This window comes from Dermacentor albipictus, chromosome 6 (genome assembly GCF_038994185.2).
Source record: "Dermacentor albipictus isolate Rhodes 1998 colony chromosome 6, USDA_Dalb.pri_finalv2, whole genome shotgun sequence".
Taxonomy (NCBI): Eukaryota; Metazoa; Arthropoda; class Arachnida; order Ixodida; family Ixodidae; genus Dermacentor; species Dermacentor albipictus.
The window spans coordinates 43,177,375-43,198,386 of record NC_091826.1 but is presented as its reverse complement, the minus strand read 5'-3'; the positions used below and the strand labels follow the sequence as shown (position 1 = coordinate 43,198,386).

Genomic DNA, 21,012 nt, shown 5'->3' with positions numbered 1-21,012 from the left:
TTAGCCCGTAGAGGTTTTAACTGCTTTCGTGATGAGCACTGTGCCACTTGAAATTTTCACTTGGCACTTAGAAGTGTTTTGTTACTTCATGCACCACAGAAAGTTACTGTAGCGACGGAAAAGTTGTATTTCACAAACTCTTTCACGCAGCTAAAGCTATTTCATTGAGTGTCCTTTAAGCTATCCTTTAAATGCGCCCGTCTAGTATGATGGTAATTATGATAGGCGTATTGCTTTCTATACGTGACTCTTTCATTCCATTATTGATGTTTCGTTTTTGTATATGTGTTTCTAGATTGTCTGTTTTGGCTGTATCGTGTGCCTGCGTTATTTGCCGGCTTACCAAAATACGTTTAGTTACTTTATTCATTACTCGAATGTTTTACACCTTCAGTATTACGCATAATCTCACATGCGCGGTGCTGGAATATGTGCGTGATCGTGGACCTGTACCAGCTTCGGCTACTGGCCCAGCATTTTTTCTTCTGGTATACTACGTTTACGGTGTGACCAAGTAAAGTGAAGGACAATTTTAAAAGCAGGAAAACCAAAGACAAGTTGTCCCCTCACTTCCCGCACTCTTTTCTTTGGTAGGTGATCGTGGCCGCCGTGAGCCAGGGTGTGACCGAGGTGAAGACGATGCAGATCGAGGTGACCGTGCCCAACCAGTACCCGCCCCGGTTCGAATACCCGGTGTACCGCGCCGAGGTGCACCAGACCCGCACCCGACCCGGGTACCGGGTACTGCAGGTGCGCGCCCACGACCCGGACCCAATGCCGTACAACGCCGAAGTCTACTACCACCTCGAGGCCGGACCGGAGTCCACGAGGGCACTCAGGTTGGTTACCATCACGCGGTCAGATTGAGATGTATGCCTTATATTTCGTAAAGATACACAAAAGAAAAGCGCCAAAGCGAAATTCGTGGTGGTGCCTGATAGAAGCATCGGTACACCCTTGACCGATATGAACGGGAACGCCTCACCTATGTTCGAAACTCGATTTCTGCAAACACACAAGTCGGAATACCAGTCACTTCTATTTTGTATGCTGTTGTCCTCTTGAAGAATCCTTTTTGATGACCCTCTATACAAGCACACACAATGAGAATTACCGGCCTTGAACACAAACCTTGCGTCCCCTTTCATATTCGGCGACCTAGTACATTTTCACGAAATATTAAACTTTGGAAGTATCATTCAGGCTACAATTTCCTCCCCAAAGGGGGTTTTTGAGGCATTATCAAAGGAACGTTCTTTGCGAAAGGTTTCGCGTACACATCACGTGATGACTGACTGGCAGGTACTTGAAACAACGGGGTTCTGCAATCTTTTGGCCATCGTCATTTTACTGCTGCAAACGACGGTTCTGCTCACATCAACGAAGCCAAGCCGCTAATAAATTAGTATTTGGGAATGAATAAACGAATAGCGGGAAAACGGAGCTTGAAGATTAGAAACAACGAACCCAACGAAACGCCGTCTTCGCCGTCTTTCTTTTATCTAAGTTCAGCGTGACATAGTTGTAGAGCGCCTGCCTCGGCTGCTGAAAAACAAAATTATGGGGTTTTACGTGCCAAAACCACTTTCTGATTGTGAGGCACGCCGTAGTGGAGGACTCCGGAAATTTCGACCACGTGGGCTTCTTTAACGTGCGCCTAAATCTAAGTACACGAGTGTTTTCGCATTTCGCCCCCATCGAAATGCGGCCGCCGTGGCCGGGATTCGATCCCGCGACCTCGTGCTCAGCAGCCCAATACCATAGCCACTGAGCAACCACGGCGGGCTCGGCTGCCGGAGATGGTGGGTTCGATTCCCAACGCCGCCGGGCGCCCACTGGTTCTCAAATTGCACACGTTTTGCTATGTTAGTGTAATCAGATCCAACTAACTATTCCCAATCCGAACCGAACTTATGCATTTGGATATCAAACACACACGAATGAGTAGGTCCGATAGCCGTTGTCTTTCCTCGAAGATCTTCGTTTGCCCTCGACACAGTGAAGGCATCCATGTGTTGCCGCTGTCATTATTGTCTTAATGGGAGTCGATTTGGAGTGCTATTGGATTACAATGACTACATCAGTAAAATACACCTCTGTCCTTTAAGCGAAGTGCTCTTGCCGCACCGATAAGGAAGGTACATTTCTTTCTATCTATCTATATATCTGTCTGTCTGTCTGCCTGCCTGCCTTCCTGTTTTTCTCTCTTGTGCTTCCCTCTGTCTGTTAAAGTAAATACATGGCATCGGCTCTAAACGCGTTTATGAATATTGGAATGAGTGTTTTTGAACTGCTGCCCATCTAAGTACAACACACGTAATTTGTTTTGTAAGTCACAGTTCCTCTCCTGTTTAACTATCGGCAGGTACCTCGCTCTCGATGGCATCACTGGCGAGGTTATGTTGAACCGAAGCCTGTCGGACGTGGGGGACTCCATGATTGCATTCACCGTCGTCGCCGAAGATGGCGGGTCACCCATGAAGCAGGACACAGCGCGCGTTGAAATCCTCGTGAAGACGTTATCCGGTAAGCACTTTTCAGCGACTCAAGCAAATGTTTGTTTGTTTATTGTTTCTTTATTTGTTCGCTGACAAAACAATGCTCAAGAGCGGTTTGTCTTGGTGCCAAGGCGAAAGGCGGCACTAAAAGCCACCTGACTCACTGTCGTTGCAACGGAAAATGTTCCGAATCGCGCTACACGATCATGTGACCATGATATGCAGAACCGAAGGCAGGGTTGGCTGGACTGCAATCACGGAATTAGTATTAGCGCGAGATATATAGGAAGACGGATGACGAGATCGTAGTGCTCCATTGTTCTCTGCCATCTTTCTGCGTCGTCCTGTGAGGCCTTTCATTGTCGGCCATCTTTAGCGCTAGTCCTAAGCTATCAGAGGAGAACACCTGAGTACTGAGACAGTTAAGAACGAATGACGTGAAAGAAGGAGCGATGCCACATTAGTCTACGTTTATCTTTGCCATAACTTCTCTAGCTAAGATGCGTGAGTGTACTTACTTCAGGAACATCTTTTTGTAAATTTACGGGTAAAGTTAAGCTCATGACACACAAAAGTGGCAGATGAAAGTTCGTGCAAGAAAAGAACACCTCCGCCGCTGTTGGTGATGATAAAAGGGCATTCTTTTACGAAGTACTCTCCGGTTTGATTGGTGCCTGAAGAAAGCTAGAAGGTATTTTCTCGGTGCGGTCGAGGTGGTATCGTTGCTTTGATGAATATTGTTGCTACGACAGTAACAGCTCTAGTAATGGCCATTACATTCATAAGTGAGCAGGCTGAGTACGAACACGCGCTTTGCATTTATGGCTGAAGTGGCAACATTCCGATGGGCGCGGAATTTAAGAATTCTTGTTACGTCTAGCTTGGGGCACACACTGAAGAAGTCCAGGTAAAGTCAAAATTAACACAGACCGTTTTCTTCTGGCACATCTTTAAGTCTGTGTCTTCCTGGGACATTAAAAAAGGACTTTTCATTCTTCTATATCTTGGGGCATTCGAACCACTCTATAGATCAGTTGATGGATGTATCAGTGAATCTGTGTATCCATCACTTAGTCGGGCAGTAACTCACTCGTCCACTCGCTCACTCACTAAATTGAGAGCAAATTTACACTGCGTTAAACAGTTGGAGGGAAGAGCACCAGGGAGGTAACAAAAAAGCACGCTTGTAAAGGAACGAAGGGGCTACGACAGGAAATAAACTGCGAGCGCCAGAAACTGCTAGAGAAGCACAAACAAGGCCGCTCGACGAGTTCTGGGCCGAAATAATTGCCCTCGACGTGAGTGAGGATGTTGCAGCGTGCACTACTAGCACGGAGCGGGCGAGACAATGAGAGGGTGGCCGTCAAGAAAAAAAGAGGAGGCTAAATAAAGGCCGCGTTCTAGCGTTACGGCACCTGTGCAACTGCGCGCCCTCTCAACAGAGCCGCTCGCTGCTGCCGAGATGTGTCGAGTCCTCCTTGTTTTTGCTGAGTCAGCTGCTGCTGACTCAGCTCTTTGTGCGTTTCGCTTCTCGATACCCGAGTTCATCTGTAGTCTCCTCCATATGGCCTCTATTTACGCTTTCGTCTCCAAAAGCGTTTTGTTTTGTTTTCTGCGGTTTGCTGGAAGGAACAGCGAGTACACTCACTTTCACTGCAACTTTATAGCGCGACCAAAGGAAGGAACGAAAGGGTTGATGTACTATTTGACGGCCACGTTACCGGACTGCGTCTCTCCAGTAAAGACGGTTCTCTTATGTGGCACGCGATAATTGGGAACTGGGAAGTGGAAAACTGCTCGGAGGGAGCTCCCTCCGAGCAGTTTTCCACTTCCCAGTTCCAGCTGTGTTTACTCGGGGACCCAACAACGGAGCTTTGCTGATCGTTATAAAAGAACAGTTTCAGGAAGTCTGGAAACGTATCTTTTCGGCAGTGGTAGCACAGCAATTGCCCTTACCATGCGACAGCGTTCACAACGACTGATATTTTGATCTCAATGAAAATTGTTGTTAGATGCTGAGTGCGGCAAGGGGGAAACTTCTGAGCGTTGTTGTAAAACTCTGAAAACTGAATTCATTGGTGCAATGGAATCGAAACAATAAAATTCAAGACATTTCTTTCCTTCCATGTAAGGGATCTTTAAGTTCGCGATCATAATAACGTGACTTTCGAACGTCTTGCGTGTCTGTGGCCGCGTTCTCTATTGCGATGGCGGACACGTTACGGCAGGGCGGTGACGAATTGCTCTTGACATATATTTCGTGCAATCGACACCTCTATCCTTCCGGTGTTGTGCAAAATATTACCTCACGAAGTCGGTACCCATTTCGTCACAAATGCACCCTCCCTGTAGTGGCTGCTTATAGGCTTTCTTGTAATTAGTAACACAAAGGTAACCCCATTTTTTCTTTTGTCATCTCTTTTATCTTTCTCTCCGTTCCCGTGTATGGGGGCCATTATGCCTCGCAGGGCTTCGTCATGTCCTTCGTGAAAAGAGAGAGAGAGAGAGAGAGAGAGACAGAAAAAGAGAAAGAGAGAAAGAGAGAAAGAAAAATAACAAAATAAAGAAATTCGGTCACTCATGTGATCAGCGTCTGTCAGCAGCTTCATTGTGATGATCAAAATTCGGCAATGTCTTAAGAGATAAAAGACAGGCCATCATCAAACACGGATGCAAACACGCTCGTCGGCTTTCAATGGACATGCGGGCTTCGTGCTTCGCAAACACGTTTGAAAGCGTTTCAATACAGGCTTATGCCCTAAGACAAATATTCCATATTTAGCATAATTAAACGCAACGAATCGAATAACTAATCGCACTTTGACAAATAGACTGACTAGCTCAAGATGACTACGCGCAATGATCCAATAACCTACAAGTTTGGTTCAAGTCAGGCGAACACTGTATATCGATAGTTTCAGTAGTGTCACTTGCGGCAACAACTATACTTTTTGATGCCGGCTGGAACACTCACCGTTGTTTCGGTCATGTAAGGCTATCTATCCCATTGGCTGAAGAATCCTAGTAAGCGGCCAGGCTAGAACACGGAGTAAAAGCTGTAGACGTAACAAATAATCAGCACCTCTGTGACCGTTTCTCACCTTTTCTCAACAAGCGAATTTCCATGCATAGAAGAGCCTAATAAATAATGAATGACATATTGGCCAGGTGGTTGAACTACTTTTGACTGCTCAATGATACTGAATAAGAATGCACTCCACGTGGTGGCGGAACGACTTTTGGGCAGTTCGTTTATTCCCAATGGGAATATTGTCTAAGGTAGTTTAACGACGTTTGTACAGTTCAGTTATTATGAGTATGGATGTAGTCCTCGTGAGGGCTGATAGACCTTTGACCAGTTCATTTATGTTGAATACTAATGCAGTCCAGATGGCTTAACGTCCTTTCGGCTATTAGGTTATCTTGAACGTGAATGTATTCAAGGCTGTCAAAACTGCCTTTGATCAGTTCACTTATCCTGAAGACCGCTGCGGTACACATCGTAGCACGATAACGAGCAAAAAGAATGAAAATAAACATAATATTCATATTGATACTTTTTGTGCGCAGACAAACAGGGACGAAGAATAGAGGCAACACAAAGACGAGCGCTTTCTAACAACTGGTTTATTTTTGAAGAACTACTTACTTAAATACCCACAGAACTGCGCGGTCTAGTCAACAGAGCACCCTACAGCGCATATGATACCCGCTGATCTGCGCCATCAAGTCAAAAGAGCAACGTCTCTATTACATATAACACTTGTGATAAAAAAGACGTGGACAAAAGCCACCTGGTCATACTAAAAACAGCAAAGTGCATAAAAACAACCACTTACTATAAAATGCGTTAAAGATGTGATGATAGAAGCGAATTTTCTTTATCTAACAATGAAACAGAAGGATGGCTGATGCATTTATCTTTTTGTTTTTCTATCCAGTATGCTTCCACGATTTCCCTAGCGGTTTGATTCCTATGCCTGTATAAAATGTCTGTGCTAGTAAGACAAGGGGAGCAACCATGTTCTTGGCAATGCATTGCCAAATGCGTACTAGGGCGACCTTTAAGGCTAGACAAGTGCTCCCTTAATATAGTGTTAACGCATCTCCCAGTCTGCCCTACGTACACATGACCACACGTCATAGGAATCTGGTAAACAACGTTCTTCGCGCAAGCAACAAATTGGGTCTTGCGCGGATGTTTAACAGTGCATTCTTTCTGTACATCACCCTTACTTTCAAACTTCTTTTTAACCTTGCAACACACACTACCTATTTTGTTTCTTGCCGAAAATACTACTTTTACATCATAACAACCAGCCACTTTTTTAAGTCTGTGTGAAAGGCCATGCACATACGGAATCACTGAAACATTGGAACCTCCATCCTTCTGCCTTTGATTCTTTGTGCATTGTCCTTTATCCTTGTTAAGTTCTTTCATTAGTCTAGCACACGTCGCCAGCAACACAGCGAGCGGGTACCCAGCCTTTCTCAACCTGTCAACTTGCTCAAAGAATGCAATCCTTACAGTGTGGTGGCATGACTTCAACAACGCTGACCGGAAACACGAAATGACTATTCCATTCTTCACAAGCCTGGAATGGTTTGAGGCATAGTTCATTAGCGGTTTTCCAGCTCGGGGTGAGAAAGACCAACACACATGTTCCGGTAGGAATGTTAACTTGACATCAAGAAACTGTAGCCTCTTATCTACCGGTACTTCCGAAGTAAATGTTAAGCCCTTTCCCAGAGAATTGAAGGCTTCTACAACCCTATTTCTGAAAGCACCCTTGTCTACAGGACAACCTAAAATCAAGTAGTCATCGACATACCTGTATATCTTACTTACTACACCTTCTAAATCTTTTGCCAGCTCTCTGTCTATGCTTCCCAAAAAAATGCTACTTAGGATGGGAGCTACCTTTGACCCGATGCACACACCCCTTGCCTGTATATAAGTTTCACCACAGAACCCTACATGTGTATTCGCTAAATAAAAATGCAGAAGTTCAAGAAAGGATTCAACGGCCATGCCGCACGTATTGCGGAATGACACCTCGTCATTTTCCTTTGTTATGCAATCTTTAACACTGCACATTAGGGGCCCTTGCGGTAAGGAATAGTAAAGATCTTGAACATCTATGCTGAATCCCCAGCTGCAGCTTGTACTATCTAGTGCCAAACAATTCACAAGGCCTTCAGAGTTTTTCAATAAGTACGGATCCTGCACTTCTAGGGAATTCAACATTTTTTGCAAGAACTCCGCGACCAGAAATTGCCAACACCCTCTCTCGGACACAATTGGCCTAAACGGAATTGCTTGCTTGTGTGTTTTTGCCGTAAAAAATATCTCCAATTTCATTCCTTTTGAGTTCTTTACACGTGACGCAAGCTTATCTTGGTCACATTTTTTCAATAGCTCCACCGCTTTCTTTTTAACGTTTTCTACATTCACATCACATTTCTTAAAGCACTTGTTCACCGCTAGGAAAGCTTTTTCTAAGTAACATTCATTTGGTACAACAACCAGGAAGCCTTCCTTGTCTGCTTGAATAACACGCAGATTATTCTCAACCAAATACTTAGCAGTCCTATCAACATTGGTCCTGGATCTATCGCTTACCGAAGCTTTAGCCACCACGTCCACACATTCCACCACACATCGATCTTTTTCTTTCTCCGGTACACTCCTGGCAATGTCCCTTGTAAGTGCCAACCTGTCGACGATGTCGATCCTTGGTTCCACGCAGAACTTTGGTCCCAACTTGAGAACCTGTTGATGCCGTTCTTCCACCGTTGCACCCCCTAGTATTAGAAGGCGTCCCTCTGGCACTTCCCTTTTCTTCCCAATTCTCTGGGAAAGGGCTTAACATTTACTTCGGAAGTACCGGTAGATAAGAGGCTACAGTTTCTTGATGTCAAGTTAACATTCCTACCGGAACATGTGTGTTGGTCTTTCTCACCCCGAGCTGGAAAACCGCTAATGAACTATGCCTCAAACCATTCCAGGCTTGTGAAGAATGGAATAGTCATTTCGTGTTTCCGGTCAGCGTTGTTGAAGTCATGCCACCACACTGTAAGGATTGCATTCTTTGAGCAAGTTGACAGGTTGAGAAAGGCTGGGTACCCGCTCGCTGTTTTGCTGGCGACGTGTGCTGAAAGAACTTAACAAGGATAAAGGACAATGCACAAAGAATCAAAGGCAGAAGGATGGAGGTTCCAATGTTTCAGTGATTCCGTATGTGCACGGCCTTTCACACAGACTTAAAAAAGTGGCTGGTTGTTATGATGTAAAAGTAGTATTTTCGGCAAGAAACAAAATAGGTAGTGTGTGTTCCAAGGTTAAAAAGAAGTTTGAAAGTAAGGGTGATGTACAGAAAGAATGCACTGTTAAACATCCGCGCAAGACCCAATTTGTTGCTTGCGCGAAGAACGTTGTTTACCAGATTCCTATGACGTGTGGTCATGTGTACGTAGGGCAGACTGGGAGATGCGTTAACACTAGGTTAAGGGAGCACTTGTCTAGCCTTAAAGGTCGCCCTAGTACGCATTTGGCAATGCATTGCCAAGAACATGGTTGCTCCCCTTGTCTTACTAGCACAGACATTTTATACAGGCATAGGAATCAAACCGCTAGGGAAATCGTGGAAGCATACTGGATAGAAAAACAAAAAGATAAATGCATCAGCCATCCTTCTGTTTCATTGTTAGATAAAGAAAATTCGCTTCTATCATCACATCTTTAACGCATTTTATAGTAAGTGGTTGTTTTTATGCACTTAGCGGTTTTTAGTATGACCAGGTGGCTTTTGTCCACGTCTTTTTTATCACAAGTGTTATATGTAATATTGACGTTGCTCTTTTGACTTGATGGCGCAGATCAGCGGGTATCATATGCGCTGTAGGGTGCTCTGTTGACTAGACCGCGCAGTTCTGTGGGTATTTAAGTAAGTAGTTCTTCAAAAATAAACCAGTTGTTAGAAAGCGCTCGTCCTTGTGTTGCCCCTATTCTTCGTCCCTGTTTGTTTGCGCACAAAAAGTATCAATATGAATATGTTCCAACTAGGCCGACTCGCAGTTAAACATAATATATTGGCTATTACAAGGTGTAATGCGGCCAAAGAAGAAGGGACGAAGAGCAAAAAACAAATCTTCGGCACCATGTTACACTCCTGTAGCATGTGATGGTGGAAAGCATGCTGCGCAGGTGGTAATGCATGAAGTTATACGATGGGAGGGGTCAGACTTCTTGCAAGACATAGCGAGCCGCAGTGTGAAGTAAACGTATCGGCTGTACGTGGAACGCCTCAATGTCACATGCGAGCACCTAATGCACTACCTAAAGGTTCTTTCTTTCTTTCTTTCTTTCTTTCTTTCTTTCTTTCTTTCTTTCTTTCTTTCTTTCTTTCTTTCTTTCTTTCTTTGGTTTCTTCATTCATATTCAGCCATTGCACTTTTGCTTGCTTACGAGGGTGTGAGCCACTCCTGATGATGAAAATTTTTCCTTTCCTAGACTACAAGCCACTGTTTCCGGAGATGAGCCATTTCAACGAATCTTTTAAGGATTTCGCCTTAGAAAAAAAGAACTATGTTGACTGACCAGCTGACTGCATAATTGATTCGATAACTCCATTATGAACGTCTAAGAAAATTCAGCTGTCGAGCTGCCCCCCCCCCCCCCCAAAACGGCCATTTCTCTCTCAGCATTGTACAAATTGTAACAAGAATCTTAAGGAGGATTTCGAGTTTTGTGTTCGCACGTTGTATTCAAGTTCTGGCAGCGTTCTCTAGTTGCGGGGCCTTCTGTAGACGCTCAAGTCCAAAACGCGTACCGCTGAATTGACCAAGTTGTACGTCGTTCTACGCTGGCCCTCTTGCGCGCTGTCGCCGTCCACCGAAGGGTGGCCGTATCCACATTTCCATTCGACTCAAATATGTGCCATCTCCGCTCACAGTGTGTGCACAGCACTCCAAGAGCCCTCTAGCGACGCGGCAGAAGCTCTCGTTCGCGCCAGAACGCGTTTGGACGGGCGAGAGTTGTCAAATTTTGCCAGCGGCGCCCGTACGGTCACTTAACACTGTGCCAAGCGAAAGCAGGACGTAGGAGGCAGCTAGCATAAGAAACACGGGTAATAGTCGTCGAACAGCCACGTCGTAGACACGTAGAAACGTATGAGAACGTAGAAACCTTTCGGGGATATAACTGATTGTGATTGCGTTGCCATTTGCTTTACTGCTATATATATATATATATATAAATATATATATATATATATATATATATATATATATATATATATATATGTATATATATATATATATATATATATATATATATATATATATATATATATATATATATACATACATATATATACATATGCAGTTTTTCCTGCCTTGTGCGATGTTCTTCGATTGCACCATGGGAGACTTTCGGTGTCCGATGCGGCATCAGGTTGTGCACTTTCTTTTTTTTCTGCGCCCTCTTTTTTTGTACTGCGACAGCCATTTACGTTGACTTACTCGCTTTGAAACTATCTAACAGAATAAGATTCAGAGTGTGTTGAACGTACCCGAGCGCCTCACGGTGTGCATAAAGTCACAAGTTCGTAAAAGATAGGAGTGAAAGGCGCCTCACTTCGATCAGTAACAGCATGCGAGGCCATCCGCGAGACGTGATGCTGGCGGGCGCAGCTGCCGAGGCGTGGCAATCGTCACAATTTAAGTGTGCTGTCGCACACATGGAGAATTAGCGGTGCTAAATCCTGGCCTAGTTCTCATTCCACTCTGGTGGAGCTTTTATTATTGTGACTCCTGCATAACTTTTTTCGCAGTAGAGAGCATCATCTATCCGATATTGCAACGGCTAAACTTTCCCACTCTATTTTCCCTCCTCGTCCGCGAAGAGGCTGTCTGTCGGCTGCCAACGCAACGCGGGACGCATGCCGTAAACACTTTTGATGGGCCGAAACTTTTGACAGGCTTGCGACATATTTGACCGACACGCTACGAAAGAGCTGTGAAGCAGATGACAAACTGAACTTGAAGGAGAGTCTCTTATGCGGGGGCCTCATTGCAAAAATAGCGAGGAGGTAGAGTAAATTAAATTCGCCTCGAGGTATTGATTCACTTTTGCATCAGGCTGTCGCAACGTCACTCTACAATAAAGTGCGATGGTGCTCCACGGGACGCTAGCGAGAAGTTCAGTCGCCTAAATTCGTTTGCCTTATTGGACAGGACAAATTGAAATGATTTAGGAGAGATTCAATAAAGAGCGTCTGGACCGCACGTGTACACCTGAGGCCTATGTGTCACTAATGCGATTTCACGAAGGAATATTTCGCAACGCGATAGAATAAAAATTTTCTCACTCAAGGACGTTGCATGAAAGCGAACGTGACTGGACTCGTCGGGAATGCTATTTCAGTTTTTTTTTTTCAGAATTCTCGGTACTTGTCAGCACACTGCCGTACGTTGGTCGTTCTTGAAACGTTCTCGCAAGAACCGCTTCAGAAAGGCTCGATCTGACATTGAGATCTCGCAGTATAGTTTTTTTTTCACAAATCAAGTAAAAGTGACGAAATATATCAATTGTCTCGCAAGAAAAATTTTTATAACGGGAACGGGTACTCGGGGCGCGTGTTCTTTTTGCCAATTTCTGATTCACACGTCACGAGCAGCAACCGTTTCTTCAGAATCAGAATGAAGTTTGTTAACGTAAGTCTATGCCACAACACTATGTTGCGATGTACAGAAGGAGGTCCCCAAGTCAGTGACTGTATAGTGTACGACCTCCTGCAACACTGAGCGAAATGCGGCGTTCCCCTGCCAAATTACTCACGACTGCTGAATCACGTTGCGCTTAAAGCACTTTCAGGCCGTAATTGGAACTGCGGCGCAGCAAGAAATGTCGCAGCAGCCAACGTTTCGACAGGGGGACGCGTCCTCGTCAGGGCAGCAACTGCTTTCCTCGGCAACGTTTTTATCTACACGTTGCTCACTCGCCCCCTTCCCCAATGGGGAAGGAAGTGCAGGGAAGTAAGCTGGTGCGTGCAGTAGCCAAACTGCACTGAAAGCGCTCAACAAAGAACGGAAAAAGAAAGAAGAAATGAAGAGAGGGAAAAAAAATTACCGACGATTACGTTACTTCCTAATGCGAAATTTGAGCGCAGCAAATAAGCTGTTTCACCTTTTCGATAGATTGAGGCAAAGAAATCGAGCAACACATGTATGCGCTATCACAGAATTTTTTTTTATTTTTCACACGTATTCCTTTAACAAAGACTCCACTAACAGTTCTTGACAGTCATGAAGGAAGCTTTGTGGTCGGAGAAATATACTGATATATGTTCGACTTGGTACACCAATGCTTGATTCTCAAAGACGAGATCTATACAAGTGCCTCGCGAGGTTGTCACAGCCGTGGGACGCGTTACGAGCGAGAGGAACGGGATGTTCTCCCGCATAAGTGTTAGGAAATTGCTGTTTGTCTTTATGTCAACATTAAAGTCCCCCACTACTAACATCGGTGTGGATCGATGGACGGTTAATGCGAGCTGCAGGAGGTGCACGACGTCTTTCGTGAGTGCGGTAGGGGCGAAGTAGGCAGCTACTACCAGCAAGCCGTTGGGCAACTTTGCGGCGCACAGTTCGCCAACTTCAAAGTTCGAGCCGGCGCTTTGACAACCGGAAACTCGCAGGAAGAGGTGGGAAGGGGGCGGCGTGTACACCCAGCGGCAAACGATGGGGGCAGAAGCGCGTGCAGCAAGCGGACAACACGATAAAGGGAGGAGGGAAGAGATAGCAGCGACTGACTGATGCCGCTGACGCCGATAGTGAGTCAACCCCAGCTGCGGAGTTGGTTTCAGGGACAACGCCGCCGATGCCGACACAAACAATATGATACCCTCGCTTCCGCAGCGCTAAGAACCAGGGGGGGGGGGGACCCTTTCCTCCTCTTTCTGCATGGCGGCGACGGCGTTCTATGCAGTCACGTTATCTTCACTCTCTAGCGGCGTCAGCGGCATCCAGCGGTATCAGTCGGTCGCTGCTAGCGCTGGGGGGATGAAAGGGGGGCGGAGCTGGTTACGAGGCCGACGACGACGACGACGACGACGACGCGAAACCCAGGAACGGACGCCAAAGAGCTGCGCTCTAAAAAGGAAGAGGAAAAGGTTAAGGTTCAGATGTTAGTATTGATGTTGGGTTGTTCCAAGATGTGGGAATGACAAAAACGGAAAAGCAATTACGCGTGTACGCAGGCACTTCCGGGCTAGTGTCTCCCAGTTTTTCTTTTTCCTTTCTTTTTTTTTTCGGAAAGCAGGAACTGTCAAGGTAATCGTTCCGGATTTCGAAAAGGAAAAAAAAACAAGAAGAAAATGACCCGGGTTGCGGATATTGAGCTCTATTATTACGTGTTCGGTTAAAAGTATAACAGGGAAATGGAAGCAAATAGCGCGAATGTTCATCACGTCGAAAGCTGAGGGAGAGTGAGAAGACAAATCAATGAATATGATATGAGTGATGAACAATCTAGGTAGTTCAGCACCCCACCTCCATTGCCACGCTACGGTGCCACCCAACCTCCATTGAAGGTGGGGGATAGTGAGCTACGCCCACATTGAAACGTTACTAAGGAAAGCGGCTGCTTCCTGCGGAAGGCAAATATCGCTTGTCGAAACATTGATTCCAGTGACATTCCTTGTTCTACCGCTGTTCGTCACTTCAACGTGCACCTAGTACGTTGAAGCATGGCCTCGTAGATCCGGTGACGCCCGCTGTCTTGCGTGCACAGGTGGGCTTTCGGAGGCCATGCTTGAAGGTTCAAGAGCGTCAGCACACGAGGTAACCCGTCGTGGTAGCGCAACCGGTAACCCGGTTGCGCTGCTAAAGTCGAGGTTGCGCGTTCGACCCCCTGGCCACGGCTGCCGCATAGTGAAGGGAGCCGAATGGCCAAACGGTCGTGTGGTCAAGCATTTCGCCGCGCAGGTTGAAGAACCGCACTAGGGCAGTATTAAAGATCGTGGTTTAACAAATATTAAAGCGCATAATTCAATTTTAACCTGAGAGGTGCAGCTCTAAGCTTCGATCGCTTCGCTCGCTTCGCTCTCGGTTGCCTCCGTCACTACTGTACTGAGAAAACCCCGTATTTCCCATAACTCCTATATTCAATAACATCATATGACATGATGCGGGCTCCACCTTGCGGGTTTCCGCAGAACTACTACGTCACACACTTGGCTTTGCTTCGAGTTGTCGACAAATTCGACTTCGCCCTGCCATCTGCTAGCCGCCTGGTTAGCTCAGATGGTAGAGCGGCTGCTCCGGAAAGGCGGTGGTCCCGGGTTCGAGTCCCGGACCGGGACGAATTTTTCTTCAACTATGAGGCTTTTCTTTCGAGGAACCCGTACGGGTTTCCTTTGTAGCAATTGCTACGAATGGGTGGATGTCTGATTTTCCCTTTATTCATCATATGACATACACGGAAAACGGGTTTTTGTATGGGATCACGTATGTTTCATATAGGATTATTGGACATAATAGTTATAGGGCACAAGGATTTTTTCAGTAGGGCAGTTCGGACTATCATATCTTTGGCCTGTGGTGTGCGACACTAGACGAATGTTTGTACCCCACTGGTTGTGCGTCTCGACGCGGTCAGGCATGTCGCACTCTCCATGCTTTTCTAGAAAGCAACTAACAATGGTTCACGTTTGCGGCGTATTTGTATTTCCATATGGCAAATGCTCAGAAACTATATTTCTCTATTTTAACATTAGAGACTTTTAGCGTGTCCGCTATTCGGTCAAGCGCAGGCAGTTTTCCGGTTTAGCGGGGGCGTCAACGTGAGCGGCCAGATTGATGGCGCCAGCTGGTGGCGCAAAGCTCAACCACACAAACACAGAGCTAATTACTATATTCTGCTTAGCTGCTGGCGTAAATTTTCGACAGTGGCGTAATCCTGTTCACAATTACGCCGCTGCCAAAAATTTGCACGAGTGGCGAAGCAGGATATGGTGAGTTACTGCAGTTTTAGCTATGCGTTTTTCTGGTTGAGCTCTACAACACCAGGTGGCTTCACCGCTCCGGCCGCTCACGTTTACGCCCCGACCATCCGGTAATCCGCCCAAACCGCCCCCGCTTACCGGAATAGCGTACAAGCTAAACGTCTCTATTATTTAGTAAGCGGGACCTGCAGTGACCGGCCTCTGTGCATGATAGGTACTCTGTATGTTCTGTTCTGAATGATTATTTGATATTTGTCATCTTGCTCTTTCTTTCTTCATGCTTCCCCTTCTTCTTATCTTCTATGGCAGGCGTTGTGCTCCTTCCAGTGGCAGTAGCCTGCCTGTTCCTCGCTTTCATTTTAAGCGTACACATGTTCGCAAATAGAATAATCAATCAATCAATCAATCAATCAATCAATCAATCAATCAATCAATCAATCAATCAATCAATCAATCAATCAATCAATCAATCAATCAAAGGTGTTTAATGAAGTGCCCAGGTACAACTTTGAGGTTTTTGGTGCTGGTGCACTCGGCAAAACAATGCACCAGAAGAACAATGCAGGCTCACACACACAGATACAGACACGCGGACGCACAAAAAAGAATAATAATTTCGCGATTACAGATTTTAAGAGAGCACAATATATGTACACGGCGAGAACACTAAGCAAAAGTGGAGAATAATAATAATAATAATAATAATAATAATAATAATAATAATAATAATAGTAATAATAATAATAATTCCCGTGGTCTATTCTACCGCGACGTAGTAAATGACGGGTCATTCGTCCAGCATCCAGGCCAGAACACTCTGTGGATCTCGGATAAACCTTTGTGGATTGCGAATCTGCACGAGCGACGGTAGACTCGTCTATAGTTCCGGCAGGTCGTCGATTGCTACCCGCGACGACGTCTCACGCTTATTGCTTGTACCTGGCTGACGCCGCTCACGACAAGAGTGGCGTGCTGACCGCATCTTTACCCCAGTGAGAGGAAGCGCAACCATTAGGACCGCGAGAGAGCTCTAATGGGAAGTGGCTTGCTTAGGCACTGAATGCGCTGTAGCGTACACACATTTCGACGTTTGCACGATTTGCAACGTGTAAGCTTTAGAACACCGCAAGGTTACCGCGCAGTGATAGCACGCACCCGCGTACGCGGTGACCGAAACGCGCGTTGGTCTTTCTGCGCGCTATATTAGTGCGAAAGAGAGAGAGAGAGAGAGAGAGAGAGAAGGGAAGAGGGAAAGGCAGGGAGGTTAAACAGACAGAGTCTAGTTTGCTACCCTACACGTGGGGAGGGGAATGGGGAGCGCAATTTCTATTAGACCGCACGCGTCGGCGAACTCACCGCCAATTTCCTTCCCTCCTCTCCTTCCCGGTCATCTTTGCTTTCCCCTTCCCCATTGCCCCGGTGTAGGGTAGCCGACCGGACGTTATTCTGGTTAAACTCACTGTCTTCTGGTTTTTCTCTTTTCTTCCTTCTTCCTTTCGTGCTGTCGATCGCACACGGTATACAAGACGCGGTGGACACGCCGAGCGCCTCGTAGTGAGCTGCTTGGATAGGAAATAGTATATAGCAAAAAAACGAAAAAATCTCGTTTCGCTCGCACTAGTGGCGACAACTTTTTAGCTCTACCGTATGGGGACCATTATGTGTTGAAACGAAGTAAAACTCTGTCTTTGGGTGGATATACAAAGAGAAAAATTCATTTCTTTATATCAAGGAAGCACTGTTTTCTTTCATTCTCATCTATTTGTTTTGACGTTACTTTTGCACACTGTCAGAAAGTCTTCCATTCTACTGAGCACCGTTTTCATTTTTTCTATTAAAATATTTTCTTCCATTTCTATATCTATTTGTTTTCACGTTAGTTTTGTACGTTGTCAGATCTTCATCAATTTTACTACCGGCGCCCCGCAAATCTACAGCATGGGTATTAAGGTAATGTTAGTCTCCAGACATGTTCAAGGATATGTTTCGCAAAGGTTAAAGTACTTCTTTCTAGGTTTCTATGAAAGCCGTGCTCTCTAAACATATTGATGAATTGCATTCGGATCACGTGTCTTCTATATTAACGTGCACCGTGATGGAAAAACAAAAGACTACGGACGCCGTCTCTTGTTTCGATGCCGCTTATGGATCGACTGGTGAAGCTCTGATCACCGCTTCATTTTTAAACCGCCTGATCACACCGCAAGCAACAACAAAAAAATTGCAGTGGCTTAGCTTGGCTATGCCAGGATATACGTAGCGAAAGCTGAGGCATACCATAGTTAGCCTTGGTTAATCTTGATTGCAAGTCAAGGTTAGTCTGGTTGTCTAGCTATGTCGCGGCGTGTAGCCAGTCGTTTTTGCGCGCTGTTCGTCTGTTTCCTGGGCGATTCATTTCCTCTTCATCTCGTTCCGATGTCGATTCCGGGCCTGATTATCAGAATTGTCGCCGCCCATACTGCCGCCTCAACTGTGGTTGCGGCGCACGCGAGCTCTCCTTTTCAGTCCTCCGACATGGTATCAGGCATGCGACGCAGCTGGCGAAGCGAGCGGAGGCGAGCGCAACGACGGGGAACGCGGTGTGACAAGGAACGCGGTGTGACGTCATGTGCCTCCTCGGAGCACGGCCACGGCGAAACCGCAAGTTCGCGGCCAGTAAAGCTTTCGCTTTAATAGAGAACTACGCTTACGTCATCACATGATGTAAGTTCGCTGTTCAGCAGCTAATAGTTATTATCGTTGAAGGGGTAGGGAGCTTGGGTATATTTTTCTATTTTTGATCCCGAACAGAATAAGCTAGGAATATATAAGCTAATATAAGCTAGGAAGTGGCTTATATAAGCAAGATATATGAGCTAGGATGTCAGCCTCCCAAGTTCCTTAGCAGACTTCTTTGTTCTTTCGTTTTTTTCGTCGTACTAAAGGTTCTTTAAAAAAAAAAGAACAGAGGAAGCTTTGGCGCTGAGATTGTTCGGTTACCATGGCAACAGTGGGTAAAATGGATGGATTTGTTTAGCCTTTGTGCTTGTTGCTTCAGACGCCCTTCGGGCAACATTCTTTAATCAAGATTTTTCTTTAATTTGCGAGCAGTAGTATTTTTCTACACCTAGGAATCCAACAAATTCCTCCGTAAATGCGTAATTGTTGGAAATTGTTGTTTATAAAGCAATATTCTTTTTTTCTTGAAAACTGTTTAATAAGTGGTGAACAAAACATGGCGTCTATGGCGTGTTTCCGGCTCTGCAGTTGCTTCCGCATTAGACAACCGGCAAAAGCATTGCCCTCGATATCAGTACCCGGAAAGACGTCTCTTGGCGGAGCATTTTGGAGGCCAGCTATTTGCGCATTCACGACATCTCTTGAGGCCAGGAGGAAAAAGCTTTTATGAGAATCCACGTACTGCACCCATTATTTTTGTGGTGCGCAAACCGTCATAGTTGGAGCTTTCATGAACTCTATAGCTCGAAGTTCCTACAGACATTATTTTGAGGAAAGTACGCTTTAGCCCAAGCCCCGTAGGAACTAACAATCAGCGCCCCCCCCCCCCCCAAAAAAAAAGAAAAGAAAGAATGCCTCAGCAGGAGTACCCGGAATAAATCAACGAACCTGCTGTTTCCAAACCCATGGTTTTAACCACTGTGCTATGGCTGCATTGCGCACATCACACCAATTATGCTTGCCTTGCGCACATTGTGTGCGTATACGCTAAAACAAGAAGTGACGGGAACCTTTGCAGGACCAAATCGACAAACAATGACGCACCTCAAACTTAAAGCCAGCTTACAGCGTAGACATACCGTAGAATAGAAATGGATTTAATTTTATTACCCAAACTAACCTAACTTTAATAGGAAACAAACGCATCAGGTACATTTCAATCCGTGTATATCATTGTGCTAGCATGAATTCATATAACGCAAAAAAAGAAAAGAAAGATTAGTGGCTGTCTTCTTCCAATATTTATATGACTCCTAAACTACTTCACCGCAAATACTCCACCGATGTAGGAAATCTGCCAAACAGCATTTCCTTCTATACCAAAGTGCAACGCCGTCGTGGTCTTAATGCCGGAGTCATCATAGTGTTCTGCTCCTGCACTTGTTTGCTCCAAGCACGAAATGAATCCCTCTTGGGTTTCTTTGAACTCAAGCTTGCGTAACTGCCTGAATTTTGTTTGTTTGCTGCCGCGTATCAGAAGCTGAAATTCGCGAAGCGCAACGCAAGTCAAATGAGAAAAAATATGGAGCCTGTTGTCAAGATGAATGCATAACGGCATATCGACATCAAAGTGAAAATCTATAAAAATCCTGTGGACCCTTTGCAAAATATGCGATATCGCGTGAAGCAGACAAACTCGACAGAAACATAAAGAAAGCCGTCTGTGCGTGCGCTTTTCGTCTGCAACGTTTGGAGACAGACGTGAAAGCTCCTTTGCTGCATAATGTGGAGAAAAACAGAAGCAATTCACAAAAACAGCGAGGAAAACAAGAAGGCATAGAAGAAGTAAGAAATACCTACCAAGTTTCCGAGCTGCCGAAAACGCGTTCGACAGAGTCTGTACCAACCGGAGAAAATCATTTTGATCACGCTGTTTACGTTTTTACTCTTCACAAAGAGACCGTTCCAAACCTTGGTACCTGTTTCATTTTTTTCCTTACTAAGGCACGCAGTTCCTCAGGCGCCGGTATCGAAACAGGAAGATCGTTTGAGTGCACCACTTTTTCTGAAGTGGGACTTCGTCGTCATTCAGAAGAAGAAAAGGAAAGAAATCCAAGACAATTCGTTCGATGGAAACGGGATGCATATAATACCGAAAACCTACGAACAGCAACAGCTAAACAAACGCACGAAAGCACGGAAAACAAACATCACTGAGTGCATAGGAAAAGAGAAATCGAAGACCACCGGAAGCGTCTTTCGGCGACAAACAAAAAAAAACATAACCAAAATACGTTAGGAGTGGATCGTCCCCAGCAGGTTTTGGTAGACGGGCGGAAAGGGCCACGGAAGCGAGTTTTGAAGGCGGTGGATATGCGTGCCGAGAGTAAACAAGGCAAGTACGCCGCAGAACGCAACAGCGTAAACAGACTACATAAACAGGCAGCAGACGACGCGGTGAAGAGTCCTTGGAGGAAACAGACGATCGAAGTGTCTTCTCTCGCATGTGGATTCTCTCTAAGTCTGTGCGAGCAAATAATACAGGGAGAACGCCTGCAGCATTGCCTAGTTGGCGTATTTGCCAAGTCATGTGAATTTATTTGCTCTGCTCGCAATTCGTTGACCGGTGAGTGACGTTTATTCGGTGGACGAAACAGACTGCTTAGTTTATTGAGATAGGATGCCAAAAGCAAAAGTCAGGAAGCCTAGCTTTCCTATATTCACGCAAGAGATAACTTGTGCGAAGATGGAAAAAACGAGAAAAGTAAGTCACACACTGGTAGCATTCATTCATTCATTCATTCATTCATTCATTCATTCATTCATTCATTCATTCATTCATTCATTCA

At 45.5% G+C, this 21,012-nt stretch overlaps 1 protein-coding gene across 5 annotated transcripts in view; it reads left to right on the top strand.

Annotated features, from left to right (window-relative positions):
• The window catches only part of LOC135895752 (adhesion G protein-coupled receptor E1-like), a 513,515-nt gene that overhangs the window by 446,718 nt on the left and 45,785 nt on the right, over window positions 1–21,012 (top strand). For all 5 annotated transcript variants that reach the window (XM_065423909.1, XM_065423907.2, XM_065423908.1 and 2 more), the window contains 2 exons: window positions 595–839; window positions 2,366–2,526. In XM_065423909.1, coding sequence (XP_065279981.1) covers window positions 640–839; window positions 2,366–2,526 — 361 coding nt within the window. In that variant the 5' untranslated portion in view covers window positions 595–639. The remainder of the gene's footprint in view (window positions 1–594; window positions 840–2,365; window positions 2,527–21,012) is intronic.